This window comes from Microcaecilia unicolor, chromosome 3, assembly GCF_901765095.1.
Source record: "Microcaecilia unicolor chromosome 3, aMicUni1.1, whole genome shotgun sequence".
Taxonomy (NCBI): Eukaryota; Metazoa; Chordata; class Amphibia; order Gymnophiona; family Siphonopidae; genus Microcaecilia; species Microcaecilia unicolor.
In genome coordinates, this window is record NC_044033.1 from 61887655 (window position 1) to 61908290 (window position 20636).

General features: G+C 43.2%; 1 protein-coding gene across 5 annotated transcripts in view; it reads left to right on the top strand.

The window, feature by feature from the left end:
* The window catches only part of TAF1A (TATA-box binding protein associated factor, RNA polymerase I subunit A), a 182512-nt gene that overhangs the window by 116440 nt on the left and 45436 nt on the right, over positions 1–20636 (top strand). For all 5 annotated transcript variants that reach the window (XM_030195994.1, XM_030195992.1, XM_030195993.1 and 2 more), the window contains exons 5-6: positions 8547–8745; positions 14179–14309. In XM_030195994.1, coding sequence (XP_030051854.1) covers positions 8547–8745; positions 14179–14309 — 330 coding nt within the window. The remainder of the gene's footprint in view (positions 1–8546; positions 8746–14178; positions 14310–20636) is intronic.

The following is a 20636-nucleotide window of genomic DNA, read 5'->3' on the forward strand; positions in this document are numbered from 1 at the left end:
TGGGATATCCATTCTGCTAGTATTGTCTGTTTACCCACAATTATTGCCCTTTTTGTAAATGCAGCATATCCCCTCTTTGGAGCGGGGCCCAAATTAGGATGTCCAAACAAAAGTGCTAGGTCACAATGCCATGTCTGGCCCCACATACCCGAAACATATGAAGTAACCATTTTCCAGAAGCCCTGTATTCCAACACATGTCCACAGCATATGGCCCAAAGTTGCTGAGTCCCATGTAGAAGGCTCGACGTGGGGATATATGCAGTCTTAACACCATCCTGTATTTCATTTCCCAATGTGTGGCCAATGGCGTTACTTTGCGGATTGACATTATATGAGCTTGCAGCTGTGATGCTGTAATTGGTGCCTGTAAGTCCGCTGACCATAGGTGTGCCAGCCTTTGATAATCCAGTTCCATCGCCGTGTCCCGTATGTGTCTATGATGATAGGACATGGGTACCCCTTGCTGCGATTCTAGGGTAAAGGCCAACGATAGTTCCTCTTGCACATTCTCTGTTAAGGATGTCCATGGTAAAGATGAAATATAGTGACGTAACTGTTCGTAATGAAACTTCTCACCAACAGGGATGTCATATTCCGTTTGTAGATCCTGAAATGATCTCATGTGGCCTTCTCTTGTCACTGCCTGTAGGAGATACACCAATCCCTTATGCTTCCATCTTTGAAATGCTGAATACATAGTTCCTGGCTTAAAAGCTGGGTTATCGCAAATTGACAAATATGGTGTCACAGTAGCAGAAAAGTGGTGCAATCGGCACACCGACCTCCAGACTGCCTTGACAGTCTTCATAATCCAGGAGTGACTCAGGACATATGGAATTTGGAGCCCAGTACTGTGTAAATAATTACTGAAGTGAACCCCTGGGGTAAGTCCTAATTCCAAGTTCAAATTCGTATATTCACTAGTGCCTCTGTACCAATCGGTTATTGCTCTCATACTACTGGCAATATTTAGAAATCTTAAATTTAACAGGCCCAATCCCCCATATTCTACCGGAATGCTAAGGGTTGCTATCGGGAGGCGTGCCCTCTTCCCCTTCCAGAGGAAAGATTGTAAAATTTTATTACTGGCTCGTTCGTCCTCCCGTCTCATATATATCGGGAGAGTCTGAAAGATATAGATCCATTTGGGGGTCTCTATCATGTTGTAAAGAGCAATCCGCCCCAACAGCGAAAGGGGTAGAGAGGACCACGCCTGCAACCTCGTTTTTAACCCTCTCATTAGGGTTTGCATGTTAAGCTCATATAATTTGTTTAAATCCGCTGGGATCTGCACCCCTAAATATTTAATAAATGTTTCCTCCCACGTAAAGGGGAACTTGGTTTGCCAGCTGCGGTGACCTCCTTTCACCACCTCAAGGGCAGAGGACTTAGATACGTTCAATTTAAAACCAGAAATCTGTCCAAAGTTTTCAATTTTCTCCAACATAATCTGCATAGACCTAGGCGGGTACGTAACCAAGAGGTCATCTGCAAAGGCCGATACTTTCACTTCTTGCCCCGCCACCCCAATTCCCCGAATATCTTTTCTTCTCCTAATTATGTTCAATAGGGGCTCCATTGAAATCACAAATAGAGCAAGAGAAAGAGGACAGCTCTGTTTTGTGCCCCTTAGTATATCAAATTCCTTTTCTTTTATGCCGTTGACTAGGACACGGGCTCTTGGGTGACAATATAAGACCCGTATGGCCTGTAGAAACCATCCTGTTATCCCCATGGATGTCAGAGTACTAAAGAGATAGTCCCATCCTACCCGGTCGAATGCCTTATCGGCATCTAGGCTAACTACTACTGATGGGTCCCCTACCTCCTGAGCAGTCACCATTGCTAGTAATAGTCGTCAAACATTATGTGTAGCCTGCCTGCCCTTGACAAATCCCACTTGGTCGGTGCCTATCAATTTAGGAAGATATTTTGCTAACCTCTCGGCCATCATCCCCGCTAGGAGTTTCACCTCTACATTGAGAAGAGATATTGGCCTATAATCCTCTGCCTTGTCTAATTTTTTCGCGGGTTTTGGTATTAATGTAATTAAGGCCGTGTTAGCGTATTTGGGGAAGCATCCTTCTTCTATCACTTTTGCGTAATAATCTAATAAAGCCACCTGAGCATCTAGCGGTATTGTTTTATAGTACTCCCCTGTGTACCCGTCCGGGCCTGGCGCAGAACGAAATTTCGATCTCCTAATTGCCTGTTGCAGCTCTTTCAAGGTTAAGGGTTTATTTAAGCTAACCAATTCCTCCTCTGTCAAGGAAGGGAGCCCTGCCCTATCCAGATACTCCTGCATTGTTCTTTCATCTGATGGGCCAGGAGATGCGTAAAGGGAGGCAAAATATTTTGTAAAAAGGCGCCCAATTTCTTTTTGATCATTGATGATTTTACCTTGCTCATTTCTCAACATGGGCACTACCCTTGACCCTCCCAAATTCTTTATTATTTTTGCCTGCAGCCTGCCATGCTTATTTCCAAATTGTTGTAATTTATATTTATAATATATAGCTGACCTAGTGTCCTTTTCATGGAGCAATGAATTTAATGTTATTTGTATAGATTTTACATTATCCAATGTACTTCTTGTGGGCTTCTGCATATGAAGCTTTCTAGCCCTAATTAGTTGTGTTTCTAACTGTAATATTTGCGCAGATCTACGTTTCTTTGTTATATGACTGTACGCAATTATGTCTCCTCTCAATACTAACTTGGAGGCAGACCAGTATAATATAGGGTCTTCCTGAGCATGATCCCCATTATTATGTGCATAATCTCACCATCTTTTTTCCAGGTACTCCTTAAATTGGGTGTCCATAAACAAGTATGCCGGATACCTCCAACCTGCCCCTCCCATCTTATCTACTGGAAATTCTAAGTCCACCCACACTAGGGCGTGATCCGAAATTTCCTCTGGACCTATTTTCTTGCTGCCCTCACTGACTGGAACATAGTGCGTTCTAGCAGGATGTAATCCAACCTCGCTACTGTTCCATGCGCTCTTGATCTGTGCGTATAATCACGTTCCCCGGGGTGTAATGTTCTCCATACATCCACTAAATTTAGTGTTTTAATAAACCTTTGTAGTGCTCCTGCCCGTTGGCCAGCATAATGGGCAGAGGCCGGGTCTCGCACCAAATTAAAGTCTCCCAGTACCATCACTTGTCCTTTCTCTCACTGTAAATATGTACTTCCAAGTTTCCCCAGGAACTTAGGGTCATGTTCATTAGGGCCATAGACTACAACCAAGGAAATCTCAATCCCCTGCAACCAAACCCTCAGGGTAAGGGAACGCCCCATTTCTCCTGTCACCTCTTCCAACACTCTGTATGTTAATCCTTTCCGAAATAGGACTGCTGTCCCCCCCTTTACGTTCTCTGGAGGCCACCGCGCGGCATTCTCCTACCCAAGATCTCTTTAATTTCCCATGCTCCAAGTCACTTAAGCGGGTTTCTTGGAAGCATGCTATGTCAGCCCCATGCCTCTTCAGTGCCACCAAGATTTTATTCCTCTTTATGGGGGAGGTTATGCCCCCCACATTCCAAGTGATCACCCTAAGAGGCATGAGTGTTTGCAACTATTATAGACCCTTCATCCCCCTGCTGCCCCGAATCTTTCCGTGTCAATTTCTGTAAGGGAGCCCACTCTCTACCCACATACCGTCTCTGAGACTGTTTCACCTGCTGGGCAACGTCTTTTAGATTACCTCTCATCTGTTGCAGAGGCCCTTACCCGTCCCCGATTCCCGTCTCCCAAACTTGTACCCCGTCCCATCCCCCTAAACTTGCCAGGTGGGATAAGAAAGACCTCGGTGAATGCCTTGGTCCCCCGACCCCGCAACCTTATCATTCAGTCAGCACCAATTACAATTCAAAGATAGATACTTGTCATGGCTCCCTTACCACTTTAATACAATGTTCCAGGTCCCAACGTCACTTAGCATCAATCACTTTATGTTCTAGTAGCTGTTTTTGGGCGTCTTTTGCAGAGTGGAACACATGCCATTTGTCCTGGAAGTAAACTTTCAGTTGTGTTGGATATTGCAATTGAAAGCGAACTTTCTTATTTGCCAAGGAAGAACACAACGGATGATACAGCTTCCTCCATTCCTGTACTAGGACGGAGTAGTCCTGAAATATTAACATATTTCGTCCATTATATTTTAAGGTATCTCGTTTTAGCTTAAAGCCTTGTAAGATTTCCACCTTATGTTTGTAATTTAATATCTTCGCCACCACAATGCGCGGCTTGTTTCTCTCAGTTATTTTGCGGCCCACGCGATGTGCCCTTTCGATCACTATGGGGCCCATTGAATCCGTTAGCGCCAGTTCCTTAGACAACCAGGTTTGTAACCAAACGTCCAGATTTCGCTCCGGAAGAGCTTCATCCAGGCCCACTATTCTAATGTTATTTCTGCGGGCTCAATTTTCATATTCGTCCAACAATTGCCTTTGGTCTTTTACTTGTTGCTGGAGGCTCGCTATGTCAGGGCCGTATCCTCGTGCGTCATCCTCCGCCGCTGACACCCTAGCCTCCAGATCGCCTACCCGGATTCCCAGTCCATCAAGCGCCGTTTGGTAGGTTTCTAATTTGGTATGTAGTTCTGTCCACCTTGGGCTCCATGCGTTTTCCACCGCTTGGGTGAGTTGTGCAAGTTGTGTCTCCGTAAACGCTGCTCCTGGGTGGGTTACTTCGTCCGCCATCTTGGCGTCGCCGCTTCCCGCCTTATTTCTCTCCTTTTTTACAGCTTTTTGCGGCATACTCGGTGTACTTTAAGGAACTTCTCCATAAAGCGGGATTCGTCTTTAGGAAGCCGGTATGTTCGCTAACGCTACCGTTGCGGAGTCGGGGGGGGGGGCCCAAAGCTACGGTAGCACTGCTCCTCAGCTCATGACGTCACCGGAAGTCACCGGGAGATGTATTTTAAAGCTCTCCTCTCCATGTTCCTCAGCAGATAGTAGTGTTTCCTCACCCTTCCATTTTATTCCCCCCCCCCCAAAGTAAAATGTCTGTTAGATAAGGGCTGTTAAAATCCCCAGTGAGCAATCACAAACTAGAGAGCTGCACGGGGACAGGAATCCAACCCATCCCCATTCGTCCCCATAGGGAATCTAACCCATCCCCGTCCGTCCCTGTGGTGAATCTAACCCATCCCCGCCCGTCCCCGCAAGAATTTAACCTGTTCTCACCCAGTCCCGCAAGAATTTAACCTGTTCTCATCCAGTCCCACAAGAATTTATTGGTACATTAAAAAAAATTCCTGTCAGCTCTCTCAGTCCCTGGGTTTGAGCCACAGCACTGCAGTAAAGGAAGGAACGGAAGTTGGAACACTCTGGTGTGCACATGTAAGACTTCTCTGATTCACTGGCACTGTGTGTTGAGAGGTCACCACATGCATGCACCAGTAGGTCAGGTGACATCTGATGCTCGTGCCTATGTCAGAGCTGAGGTCTGCGCATCAGCCCGGGAGCAGAGAGGATTAATAGTAACATAGTAAATTACAGCAGATAAAAACTGGATCGGTCCATCCAGTCTGCCCAATAGTCACAATCATTATCAATTCATGATTAAATGAATAATGTGATATTATATACTTGGTTGTGGCGTTTCTGGGACATAGAACATAGAAGTCCGCCCGGCCCTATCCTTATGTTCCAACTGCTGGAGTTGCCCTCAAAGCCCACTCCAGCCTATTCATCTTCTCATTTGCGGAACACAGACCATAAAAGGCTGTCCAGCACTGTCTCATGTTCCAGCCACTAAAGTTGCTGTCTAAACCCTTTCCAGGCCATCCTAAACCAGATTGCCATATATGAGAGACAGACCGTACAGGTCTCCTGGTATCGGCCCTGTTCATCACAGCCAGAGTCACCATCTAAGTGTCACGCGACACATCCACACACATGCAGCCATTTAAGTTTAGGTTTTTTATAACTTCCATTTTCTTTTTTTTTTTTTTTTTATATAACTTCCATTTTCTAATTAGACATCCTCTATGTTCATCCCATGCCTTTTTGAATTTCATCACCATTTGTATCTCTACCACCTCCTTAATGGAGACTTTCCACATCTGTGCTGTTAAAGCAAGAAGAAGAAGGAGGAGGAGGAGGCAGCACTCAAAGAACTTGGTACTCGGTAGGTGAGAGGCTGGCGCAAGTGCAGCATACACTTCCACGGGAACCCCACAGGAACTGCTTCCGTCCCCACAGGAACCCCACAGGAACTGCTTCTGTCCCCATGAGATCTCCACAGAACTGCTTCCGTCCCCACAGGAATCCCATGAACCCCGTTCCCGTGCAGGTCTCTATCACAAACTGCCTGTGGTTTAGCCGTTCATCTATGGGTGGGGTTAGCACATTGTGATCTCTTTTATTTTGTTAACACATTCTCAGGAGATGTGTAAAAATGAGTGTCTCCAGTGTGATTGATTGATTGATTGAAGTTCAGACACCAGAAATGGCTGACAACCATTCCATCCTAGGGGTGGTGGCATTTAGATTTATGGACTACTACATTGCGCAAAGTATAGAACCCAAATTGCTATTTCTATTAATACCAGCAGAATTATGAAGAACCTAATGGAATAAATAAATAAATAGAAAAGACACAATGCCTAGTACTGTCATCGCAGTATAATAAAATCAACTACACTAACATAAACACACCAAACCACACTCTTCCTGTTGCGGATTCCCTGAGACTCCTAGGCGTAACTATTGATCGAAATCTTAATCTAGATAATCATGTAAAAAATGTTATTAAAAAAATGTTCTATGCAATGTGGAAGCTTAGAAGAGTGAAACCTTTCTTCCCAAGGGAGACATTCCGCATACTAGTGCAATCACTGGTACTGAGCCATTTGGACTATTGTAATTCCTTATATGCGGGATGCAAGACACAAACTATTAAGAAACTCCAGACAGCCCAGAACACCGCAGCCAGATTGATATTCGAAAAGGCGAAATATGAAAGTGTCAGACCCCTTAGAGAAAAACTGCATTGGCTCCCACTGAAGGATCGAACTGCATTCAAGATTTGTACCCTGGTTCATAAAATTATTTACGGAGATGCCCCATCATACATGTCAGACCTAATATAGTAACATAGTAGATGACGGCAGAAAAAGACCTACACGGTCCATCCAGTCTGCCCAACAAGATAAACTCACATGTGCCATTTTTGTGTATACCTTACCTTGATTTGTACCTGTCTTTTTCAGGGCACAGACCGTATAAGTCTGCCCAGCACTATCCCCGCCCCCCAACCACCCGCCCCGCCTCCCACCACTGGCTCTGGCACAGACTGTATAAGTCTGCCCTGCCTCCCACCACTGGCTAAGCTTCTGGGGATCCCTTCCTTCTGAGCAGGATTCCTTTATGTTTATCCCACGCATGTTTGAATTCCGTTACCGTTTTCCTCTCCACCACCTCCCACGGGAGGGCATGCCAAGCATACACCACGCTCTCCGTGAAAAAATACTTCCTGACATTTTTCTTGAGTCTGCCCCCTTTCAATCTCATTTCATGTCCTTTCGTTCTACCGCCTTCCCATCTCCGGAAAAGGTTCATTTGCGGATTAATACCTTTCAAATATTTTAAAGTCTGTATCATATCACCCCTGTTTCTCCTTTCCTCCAGGGTATACATGTTCAGGTCAACAAGTTTCTCCTCATACGTCTTGCAACGCGAATCCCATACCATTCTCGTAGCTTTTCTTTGCACTGCTTCCATTTTTTTAACATCCTTCGCAAGATACGGCCTCCAAAATTGAACACACTACTCCAGGTGGGGCCTCACCAACGTCTTATAGACTTGCCAGAGAGAAACAACAAAAGTTAATCATGCACTTGCTTAAACCTTCACTACCCTAGCTGCAGAGGACTTAAATACAAATCTATACATACATCTAGCTTCTCATACATCTGCACACAACTGTGGAATGAATTACCGATCAACATAAAAACAACACACGACTTGATAACCTTCCGAAAATTACTGAAGACTTACTTATTCACAAAGACATACAAAAAAGGTTCCCCATAACGTTTTGACTCCCAAATTACTCCAAAAACAACTATTATGGAAATCTTCTAATTTGTTTATTTTATTACATCCTCATTACTGAATATTACTACTGGATATTATATCTTGTCCTGATATCATTATGTTATGTTCTATCCGTTTATCCACTTCCAATCCTACATGATATACCTATACACCTTGATTTGTAATAATTCTGAAATTATTATTCCGTTAAGATGATTGGTATGATATTCTTATGCACCTTATATGTTTTATATTCTGAAATTCTTATTCTATTAATGTGAATGCCATTGTAACATTTTGTAAGCCACATTGAGCCTGCAAATAGGTGGGGAAATGTGGGATACAAGTGCAGCAAATAATAAATAAACTGATTTTCAGCTTCCTGAAATGAATATGCTTTGGAGGTTATAGAGACCAACGCATGCTTTATACTGTACATTGGGTGCCATGTGCCTTATTGATCCCAATGTTGCATGTTGATATTTTGTGGCAGGTGAGTTTGGAGCATGCCTTTCATCTCCTCTGCCAGGGGATGATGGAGGATGCTCATAGAGTCCTGACTGTCGCTGAGAGCTGGCGATACGGGACCAAGTCAGCTGCTCAGGAGAAAGTGATGAAGCTCATCCAGACATACCGGGTGCTGCTGGACCACCATACCTGGTTGGAGAAGAGGGCTGCTGCAGAAAACGATGGTGAGCTGCAGAAATCTTGCTTTACGCTTTCAGTGTAAAATAGATCAAGTTGGTTTTAAACTTGCTGTTTTTTGTTTTAAGAGTTCGTGTCTGTATGTATAGATATGGGATGTGTTGCCATTTCTTCTTGTGCAAGGTCATATCTGTGTGTATAGATATGGGATGTGCATTTTCTGTGTGGTTTTATCAGGCTGACATTGACAGCAGCACAGTTAGAGTGCATAGCTATGAATCTGGAGAGCTAACCAGGGTGACTTTTTATGTCCTCTGTTCACCAACTGACAGTAGATCATTTAACTTCTTATGACTAACTTTTTTTTTTTTTGTTACATTTGTACCCCGCGCTTTCCCACTCATGGCAGGCTCAATGCGGCTTACATGGGCAATGGAGGGTTAAGTGACTTGCCCAGAGTCACAAGGAGCTGCCTGTGCCTGAAGTAGGAATCGAACTCAGTTCCTCAGTTCCCCAGGACCAGAGTCCACCACCCTAACCACTAGGCCACTCCTCCACTTAAAGTTGTAAACTTGAATGCCTTTGGACTCACAGTGTTAGATTTATAAATCCTCTTTAGAGGTTGACACAGTAGTAGTAGTAGTAGTACTACAGTCATCCCACCAGATCCTAACCTTTTATGAGAAGGATAACATGAGGTTTTGGTAAATCCATACTTTATGCAGGGATTCAAATATTATCCTGGCACTTTATTTCACCAGGGATGAATTTAAATTGCTGTATGTTCTCCATGTTAGTTAGTTTTGAGGGGAGAAAGAGCGAGGGGGGCGTTCATCTCCATCCCACCCAGGTGCAGTCCTTTCTTGTCTCCTTCAGTCATCCTCCTCCGTTGCAGCTCTCTTAGTCTTTCTCTGTCCCTTCCTGAGTGGGGTAAAGACATCACCTCTTGCCCTCCACTGGGATCAGGTATTTCCATCTCTTCCTCCTAGGGTCCCAGTTGGTAGTGAAGATGTTACTAATCTCGTGGTCCCAGGGCCACCTTGTGAACTAATAGAATCCACTCAATCAGCTGAGTAGAGTTTTAAAACCCTGTAATTCCTTAATTTACAGACTACTGAATGGGACAAATAATTCGGTGTGGGTAGTATTATTATGAAAGGATAAATGATCATAAATCCTCTTAGACCTAAAGATTGTATTGAGATATTGGAATATGGATAAGATCTCATAGTTTTTGTTTGTTCAGCTTTAAACAAACTTCTTAATGATAACACAATTGTCAGAAATTGGAACAACATCTTGAAACTGAGTAATGCTAGCTTTTAATTTTGAAACCAATGTAAAAGTTTTGGGTGTTATTATGTCTAGTTCTTTATCTCTAGAGGTACATATAAATGCATTGGAAAGGAAAACTTTGTTTTTGAAGAAATTGTGGAAAATCAGAAATATGTTGACACCTTGGGCATTCAAATTGGTGGTTCAAAGTCTAATATTAGAGCAACTTGATTATTGTAATATTTATTTGGGTTGCTCAAAATTTCTTATTAAAAAATTAGACAATACAAAACAGTGCAGCCAGATTAATATTCTGCACATGATAGAGGGTGGGCTACCCCTCTCTTGATACGCTTGCACTGGATACTGATAGAGGCCCAGGTTAAGTTTCAATTATGTGTAACAATTTAGAAGATTCTCCATGGTATTACTCCATTTTACATGCTAGAATTAATAGGCTTTCCTAATTTTGATAGGTGTAGAATTTTTAGGAATCTTCTTATTACATGATCCAAGTTTAAAGAATGTCTGACTGAAATCATTTTTTTTCACTACTTTTTCATTTCCAGCTGCTTGGGTCTGGAATAAGTTGCCAGTTCAGCTGAGAATTGTAAATATGTATAAGTTCAGAAAACATTTAAAAACATCTGTGTTTCAGACTTTTCTATCTTGTTAATTGTTATGTGATCTTACTCTGTAATTCCTCAGGATTTGTCAGTTGTTTTTTTTTAATCCGCTTGCAACTGACAAAAATGGTGGTAGTTGCACACTACAAGAATAAATTTGTAACGTAATGCTGTTGGTATAGTGTGAGTCCCTGATGCTCTTAAGCAAATGCGGGTGCTAGAGGCCATTAGCGCTGGGCTAGTGCCCACATTTACTAGCTCTGAATGCTCGGAGGGCTCTAGCACTGGGAACAATGAGCGTGCCAAAGGCTATCAGATATCACATATCAATTAGGCCATCTGCGATTCACCCTCAAGCTCAAAGAAGAGCACCCTTAACATTCTTTCAAAAAGTACAAAGACCAGAGGACACTTTTAAATACTTTTAAAACAAATAGGAGGAAGTATTTTTTTCACTCATAGAATAGTTAAGCTCTAGAACTCACTGCCAGAAGGTGCAGTAACAGCGGTTAGCATATCTGGGTTTTAAAAAGGTTTGGACAAGTTCCTGAAGGAAAAATACATAGTCCTGTCATTGAGATAGATGTGGGGGAAGCCACTGCTTGCCCTGGGATTGGTAGCACGAAGAACCTCCCACAGGTCACAAGTACCTAGCAGAAACCCAATTAGTAGCAAGGGTGGTAGTGGCTTCCAGTTGGAGATGTGAGAGAGTACCCCCGGTGGCTAAGTGGCTGTATAAACTGAGATATGTAAGAGAGATGGAGAGATTACCGTATTTTTCGGACTATAAGACGCACCGGACCATAAGACGCACCTAGGTTTTAGAGGAGGGAAATAGGAAAAAAAAAATTTTCCTTTTTCCCTCCTCTAAAACCTAGGTGCTCCGGTGCGTCTTGTCCGAGTTTTGGATCGCCGTCCCCTACTTACGCGATGCCATGTTCCCTGGTGGTCTAGTGACGTCGGGGCAGGAAAGAGCCATTTTGAATTTCGCCGAGACCGTCAGGAAGCAGTCAGGAGCACGGAGAGCAGCGCGATGGGCAGGAAAGAGGGGGCTCTTTCCTGCCCCGACGTCACTAGACCACCAGGGAACATGGCATCGCGTAAGTAGGGGACGGTGATCCAAAACTCGCTACCTTCGGACTATAAGACGCACCCCCCATTTTCCTCCCAAATTTTGGGGGAAAAAAGTGCGTCTTATAGTCCGAAAAATACGGTACTTGCTGAGCGCAAGCACCACATGGGGAAGTGGCACTTAGTATGGAATCAAATTCCGGACGGTGCTCTGTGAGACCTTATTGGTTGCTGAAGTGACTGTACCGAAAGTACTTAGGCTATTGTATCCACCATGGGATGGGCTGGGAGGAGGGAGGGGGAGAACTAAAAAACTTAAAATTTGGAAAAATCTGAAGTTTTGTACAGTTTTTGAAGAAAAAGCGAAACTGTTGAGTGCTATATGGAAAGGAGGATTCCTTGAAGATCAGTACCAGTAGTGGAACATTGCTTCTTGTTTGACAATTTTGTGTATCATTTTTTGTACTGACCTTCGCTTGTTGTGATTGTACAGTTTCGTTGCACAATAAAGACTTCTTGCAAATAAAAAAAAAAAACTCTTCCTCCTTTATCAAACTACATTGACCAACTGCCTATAGCTGCACTGTACGTAGAAGGTCACAGCACCACTACATGCATGTACCAGTAATGTTGGAGGCCACCTGTTCCGCTAGCAAGTGTGCTGTGGTGCCAGAACCGTTCATGTGCAGGGCAGCTGCAGACAGCTGGTCAGCATGACCCAGAATGGAAGAAAGAAGTTGAAGCTGTGGCTTGCTCCATCCTGCACAACAAGTTCCACTTAGTGTGCGTCCTGGCCAAACAACACTGGTGGGCAGCATCATCTGATCCCACGCTGACAGCAGCTGATGACTTATAGCAGTCAAGCCTGGCACTGCCTTTTCCAAAAATTCCCAAGCCGAATCAGATTGGGTCCATTGGTTTGGGGGGGGGGGGGATACTGGAGAGGAGATGCTGGGGCAGGGGTCAGAGGGAAATAGGGGAAAGAGGGTGATGGAGGTGCTTTACACCGGGGGGGGGGGGGGGGCAGATGGAGGAAACAGAGAGAAATGTAGGCAGATAAAGACTATATGGCCTATCTGGTCTTCCCATCCATGCCATCATGAAATCCTATGTACTTGTCCCAACATCTCTTTAATTCAGAGACTGTTTTCGTTTCCACCTGCAGAATGTCCGTGAAGTAGTATTTCTTCAGGTTACTTTTGAGTCTATTCCCCTTTACCTTCATCCTGTGCCCCTCATTCCAGAGCTTCCTTTCAACTGAAAGAGACTTGCCTCCTGTGCATTTATCCCACATAAGTATTTAAATGTCTCTATCATATCTCCCCTCTCCCCCTTTTCTTCCAAAGTTTAAGTATTGAGATCTTTGTCTGTCCCCATACACTTTATGACAAAGACCACTGACCATTTTAGCAGCTGCCCTCTGGACCGACTCCATCCTGTTTATATCTTTTTGAAGGTGCATTCTCCAGAATTGTACACAGTATTCTAAATGAGGTCTCACCAGAGTCTTATACAGGAGCATCATTGCCTTCTTTTTCCTTCTGGCCATTCCTCTCCCTATGCACCCAAGCATCCTTCTAATTTTCACCATCGCCTTTTCTACCTGTTTGGCCACCTTAAGATCATCACATGTGATCACACCCAGTGTGCCTGCTTAAGATTTCACCATGCAGGTCCAAGAGAAAAAAACCTAGACTAGAAACAGATTATGCTGTATTTTCCTATTGCAGCAATAATTTATAGTCAATAAATGACAGATATCTGCAGAGTTTTGCACTTGTGGATTTTAGTGACTTGGATGCCAAGGACCTGATACTTACACATTTTACTGATAGAGTTTGTGTTCGGAGCAGGGTTGGAAAGAAAGAAGCACATTCGGGCTAATTCTATAATTGGTTGCCTGGTAGGAACATAAGCACCTACTTGTATTTATAGAATGCTAACCTAACTGGGTATATATGCACATTAGGCGTGAGCACTTAGCCAGGCATCGAGCGGGTGTAAATGCTTGTGCCTAAATGTCAGACGTATGCGTGGAAATATAAGCCCTGCCCAGGCTGCATCCCCGTGTATGCCCACTGCTATGCAAAACATATGCCTGTATTTCCAGAATAGCGCTTAAGTGGAATTTTGCCATATACACATGTATATGCTAATATTCTAAACATTTACACATGTAACACACACAGCTGTTAACACCTATTTTATAGGATTGTCTCCATTAAAGAGTTGTTTTGAGAAAGCAAACATACAGTGGTACAGAACAGGCATCACATGGGGAACATCTGGGTACAACACTGTGCACACTTAGTAATGCTGTAGAAATGATGATTAAGCAGTAGTGGTAGAGATAAGAGGTGCCGTGAAGGAGACTAAAGAAATGTAGAAAAATGGTTTGTGTGGGGTTTTTGTTTAATTGTGTACACTCGTCTAGTGTTCTTAGAGGGCTCCCTTGGATAGTGTCAGTTGATACACATGGTTTGACATGCAACCTTGTACTCTTTGCAGACCAAGATTATTTTGCTGAATCTTCATCTTCACTGGACACGCACAGCCACTTTCAACAGGCAAAAATAGCTCTTCATGAGATCATTCAGCTCCCTGGAGTTTGGGACCCATTTGTGCGGAGTTATGTAGATGTAAGATAAACTTTGCTTTCTGTTTGCCTTTGAAAATTGTTGCAAAAGATATATCTAGTATTTCAGATAGGGCATGGCTTTGGGTGAGTGCAGGCCTTGTCACTATTGATGGGCTGTGAAGCAGCTCACCTTAGGTTCCTGATGTTAGCTAGGTACAATACTGTTTTTGTAGTGACGTGGAGGGGCATAATCGAAAGGGACGCCCAAGTTTTGTTGAGGACGTCCTCACAAAACGTCTCGATGGAGGGGCGGGGAAACCTGTATTATCGAAACAAGATGGACGTCCATCTTTCATTTCAATAATACGGTCGGGGACGCCCAAATCTTGAAACTTAGGTCGTCCTTAGAGATGGTCGTCCTTAGACTTGGTCGTTTCTGATTTTCGGCGATAATGGAAATCAAGGACGCCCATCTCAGAAACGACCAAATGCAAGCCCTTTGGTCGTGGGAGGAGCCAGCATTTGTAGTGTACTGGTCCCCCTGATATGCCAGGACACCAACCGGGCACGCAAGGGGGCACTGCAGTGGACTTCATAAAATGCTCCCAGGAACATAGCTCCCTTACTTTGTGTGCTGAGCCCCCCCTAAAACCCAGTACCCATAACTGTACACCACTACCATAGCCCTTACAGGTGAAGGGGGGCACCTAGATGTGGGTACAGTGGGTTTCTGGTGGGTTTTGGAGGGCTTACTGTTTCCTTCACAAATGTAACAGGTAGGGAGGGGGATGGGCTTGGGTCCACCTGCCTGAAGTGCACTGCACCCACTAAAACTGCTCCAGGGACCTGCATACTGCTGTGATGGAGCTGAGTATGACATCTGAGGCTGGCAAAAAATATTTTTAAAAATTTTTTTGAGGGTGGGAGGGGGTTAGTGACCACTGGGGGAGAAAGGGGAGGTCATCCCTGTTTCTGTCTGGTGGTCATCTGGTCATTTGGGGCACCTTTTTGCGCCTTGGTCGTAAGAAAAACAGGACCAGGTAAAGTCGTCCAAGTGCTCGTCAGGGATGCCCTTTTTTTTTCCCATTATGGGTTGAGGACGTCCAGGTGTTAGGCACGCCCAAGTTCCACCTTCGCTACGCCTCCGATACGCCCCCTTGAACTTTGGCCGTCCCTGCGACAGAAAGCAGTTAAGGACGTCCAAAATCGGCTTTCAATTATACCGATTTGGACGACCCTGTGAGAAGGACGCCCATCTTCCGATTCATGTCGAAAGATGGGCGTCCTTCTCTTTCGAAAATGAGCCTGTTAGTGACTCCTAGTAAAGCGCTGCAGACTCTTGTCTTGCCCACATGGATGAGGAGATGGAGAAAACAGGGAAAAAAAGAGGGTAGAGGACTTCTGGAGAAAGATATTAGTACAAGAAGCTCTGCAGGGAATCTGTGGGAGTTGCTTTTTTTCTCATGGATCAGCAGTTTTATTAGTTTGCTTTCTATATAATAGCTGTATAGATACCAAGTTCTCTTCAGTGTGTCAGTAGATGGAAGGCTTCTTCTTGTCCAGTGTTTGCCTTTTCTTATTTTCTCCTCTTTCAAATGTTCTTTCCTTTACTAAATTTCAGAGGCATCTTCCTCTTTCTCACACTTCCATGCTAAAAAATAGTTTAGTGTGAGAGTTGATAGAAATGTACTGTGCATGATAAAAATATCCCTTAGGCTGTGGAAAAAAAGATTTTTTTAATTTTTTATTACTTGCATATTCAATGTTTGAGGCCATCCACCCTTCAGACCTGGTCTTGCTAGTTTAGAAGGTGTAATCTTCACAGGTGGAAGAGATGTCCTCATGATTGCTGATACCAGATGACACATCTTAGGAGGCATTATGAAGTGTCTCCTAGAGGTATCATTTGCATTGGTTGGAATGAAGATGGGTTACATTTGGGGGTTGTGCTATGCTGTGGCATAGAGTGGTGTGTCAGGGTGAATGTCTTCTTGTGTGCCTGGTTGGAGGTAAGGGAGAAGGAATTTCATGAGTGAAACATCTGATTTCAAGACTTTATGTACATGGTAAAATGTGTCTGTATCAACACATAACAACTATGAGATGATTGCAAACCCTATAAACAGCTTTTATTTCACAAAAAAAGAAAAACTTGGAGGAAAAGATCTCAGAAGCCCATGGTTCAAGAACTTAACTTCAGTAGTTTACCGGATTTACATGTTGCTGCCAATGGACTAAAACTTAATCACTGACCAAAAACCTCCAAAAACAAAATTGTGCAAACAGACTGAAAAAGCAGTCTTTTAAAATATTTTTATGTATACTTCTTAAGCAGGAAAAAGAAAGCACTTGTCTTTCAATATAGATTCCAACAGGGACCTATTTCACCCACAGCTTCATTGGGGATCAATCAGTGCTTCAGTATTCTACAAAATACAAAAACCAAGTCTTAATATAAAACCTGTGAGTCAGTCATCAAAACACAGCATCGCTTACTACCTACAGCGAGTGCTTCTCATGCCATATATCTAGGACGCCACCAAATAGATATCCAGTGAATTGAAGGATGTCATGATGTCACCACTCTAAGCATCTTCTTTCATAAAAACGCCACCCATTCTATCATGCTATTTAATCCACAAGTTTCATCAGATTTCAATCTGTGAATCCAGCATTGTTCACGTTCAATCCATTTCTTATCCATATTTCGTCTATGTACGTTAGAAAAAACACGATCAGTGACGAAACAAGCTAGTCAAATTTGTGATTCAGAAACATACAATATGCCACCAAAGGCACTGCACTCTTCTGTCTGTACACTTGATCTGTGCTCTTTAATCTGTAGATGTAAACCTCTCATGGTTTTCCCTACATATAATTTATTGCAGCCACATCTTAACACATACACTTCATGGTCAGTCTTACAATCCATATGTGTCTTCAATTATATACTCTCACATCCACCAGATTCACAAATTCACTGTATTCTAATGTGATAGAACAGGTTTTACAATGCCCACATTTACGATGGCCCACTTCTTCAGTCACATTTGAGGCTTCCGTAGCCTTAAGTAGCATTGCTGGGCTCAGCAATTCTTTAAAGATTTCAGCTTCTTGAGAAAGCAATTCTGAAATGATGATCTTTGAACACTGGATCAGTTTTCATAATATTCCAGTTTTTTCTGACAGTATTGGTCACCAGTTCACCTCCTGTCCAATTTCAATACACAAACATCCATATTATCCTTATCTGTGGAACTTGTTGGATCCAAAAGTAAAATGTTTGACTTTGAGGCAAATGTTAAATTTGTACCCTTCATCAAATATACAGAAAATAGTGTATATGGAGAAGATACTGTGCTATTTTCTAAGGCTCTGGTAAAGCCTAATTAGCATATGATGCTCCCTCATTAACATGCAAGGTTGTACTATTTTGGTGCACCTTTGTTAATGTCCCGAGAGTGTACTTTTCAAAAAGAAAAATCTCTCTCTCTCTCTCTCTCTCTCTCTCTCTCTCTCTCTCTCTCTCTCTCTCTCTCTCTCTCTCTCTCTCTCTCTCTCTCTCTCTCTCTCTCTCTCTCTCTCTCTCTCTCTCTCTCTCTCTCTCTCTCTCTCTCTCTCTCTCTCTCTCTCTCTCTCTCTCTCTCTCTCTATATATATATATATATATATATATTATATATATATATATATATATATATATATATATATATATATATATATATATATATATATATATAGCATGAACAACAGCTATATGTCCACAAATGTATTACAAATTGCTGTTGTAATCAAAAACAAATTGGATCTTCAGAGGTAGACTTCCACTTGAGCCAACAGCTTTGAAAATAATGGAAGTAGGTGTAACACCATCTCTTCATCAATTCAAAATGATTTTCTTAACTTTTTTCATATTTTTATATTCTTCTTGCAGTTTTCTTTTCACTCAATATTTATAAAAATTTCTAGAGTGTGTAAGCAGGTTGTGATGCACACCGCATAAAGATTAAGGGGAACACCTTGAAACAGCCAGGGGCGAAATGTGTCGGCACAGTAACCCCTCATTTATAGTCCAGATAAGTAACGCTTATCAACTTATGAGTTCATCTTACACGCTCTATAAATATATAGATCTCTTTGGAGTTTCTTTAGCCTCTATTATAATTTGAGTTGGCCTTGGTTGGTTATGTTGTGTTTTAGCTAGGACATATGGGCATGTATTATACTAATGGCCCAGCAAGAGTTTTGCTTAGGGATGGGAGGGTGAATACTGTTAAAATATTCTGATGACGGACTATGTTCTTTTGATTATCTGGTGAACATCTTTTTGGTCAATTGTATTTTGATGTACTTTAATTAGTTGTATACTTTTTGACTGGCCATCAAAAAAATGTTGAAACATGATATGAATATAAAGGGTTTGCTCCATGCGTACACAATAAAAAAAATAGCATTCTCAAAGTATTCCCATGAGTGAAGCAGTTCTCTGTGCGTAGACATGGTGTATGACAAAATTTTCCTCACCAATTTTTAGGTAAACTCAGCATCCATATACATATGGTTTAACCTGCTTTTTGAAGATATGTTCCCAAGGGCAGGATTGGAGTGGGGTTTGCAATTGAGTATAACTGAAAATTTGAGCATCTTCATGTAATAATTTGCAAAATTTGTTGGGGGGAGGGCCACAGAGCAGGATGACAGCACATTTGTGTTCGGGTCAAAGGTGAACTGCGATTTGCTATTGGGAAAATATTTCTTACCTTTTTGTTATGTCCTGAAAACAGAAAGTTGGTGGTCGTGGCTGACAAAACAGGGGGATTTGTGTCTGTGACTTCTTAGTGAATGTATGACATATTTATTCCCTAGTGCATTTCCCTTGTTTGGCCAGTAGACGATGACTGTTTGTAAAGCTCATACAGAAGTGACTGTTTTTTTCATGTCTAAGCTGTGAGGTAATATTTAGTCTCAGTATGGGAGTACAGAGGTAAACATCTTTGTCCTAAGACCCTGTTCTTAGGATTTCCTGAAGCTTCCCAGGTGCTACCCAGATAGTGACAGTGTTTAGACAGTTTTAATATTGATCCTTATTCAGTTACCTGTTATTGCCTTTTACTTTAACATCTGTTTTATATGGTTCACTGTTCTAATTTTGTGATAATAAACCTTATTGGCTTATTTGCTGTGTTGTCCTGTACTGACTAGGAATCTTGGTGGTTTGTGGGTTAGGTCTGTGGGTGTTTTCTAGGAACAGTAGGACCCCTTAAGAGTGTGGCCTCAGTAACCTAAAAATCACGGGAATAATTTGAGAGTGGGAGACTTGCCCACAGGCAAGTGAGACCCAGTCGGTGGTAAGGAAGGTGCTAGTATAGAGCACAAGCAGCAGGTGCAAGTGGACCTGTGGAGTGTTGGGGACAGACCCTTCAGGTGGCCACAGGGTTAGCCCCAGGCAGGTGCTAGGCGTTCCATGACAGTGGCCCTTCTGCCACCTCCACACCAGTGATTCGGCAACCCAAGATTGATAGGTTTCTTCAGCCAACAGTAGTCAAAAATAAGTGGGAATCACTTACGGAGTGAGGGAGCCTCAGCATCCCTGGTCCTAGGAGAGAGGCGGTTTCTTTTTCTCCTTCTCCGGCAGTGCAGAGTGAGCATCAGATGGTAAGCCCTAGGGCAGGTGTGGGCAACCTTTTTACACTGAGGGCCACATGAACATTAGCACCATCCCTAGGGGGCTGTACACATAGGATTTTATGTGGGAGAGAGGAAGTTTTTTGTTGCCTGCATACGGTCTCCTTCCTTTCTCCTCTTCCCTATCCTCCTTCCTTCCTTTTCTCCCAGTAGTCTCCTGTATCTTTCTGATTACTTCCCTTCAAGTGGTCTCCTGCATCTCTCTCATTACCCCTCCCCCTACAATTCACCTTCCCCACAATCCATGTGCTCTAGTTTCCAGAAGTCTTCTGTATCTTTCTCCTTCCTTCCCAATGTTCTCCTTCATCTCTCCTTCCCCTTCCCCCCTTCCGTCCACCTGCCCCACAGTCCTTGTGCCTTGGTTCCACTCTATCTCTCCTCCGATCCCAACATCACCCCTTGTCTCTTTCACTCACGTATCATAAGTAGATCTCTCCTTTCCTTATCTTCTTCAGCAGGTGAATCCAGAAACTGGTGGGTTGTATCCGCCTACCAGCAGGTGGAGATAGAGAACACTGAATTGAAGTTATTGACCATGGATGTCCAGTTCCTTATCCCTTCAGTATATCTCTATCTTCAGCAGGTGGTGGACGGATTCCCTCTAGCTCCTGTTTAGTGGGGAGCTCCTGGGCTTGACCAGTTGAGCCAGTGGATGTGTGTGGCTGACGGTGCCAACTATGAGGGCATACCTGATTTCTGGGTC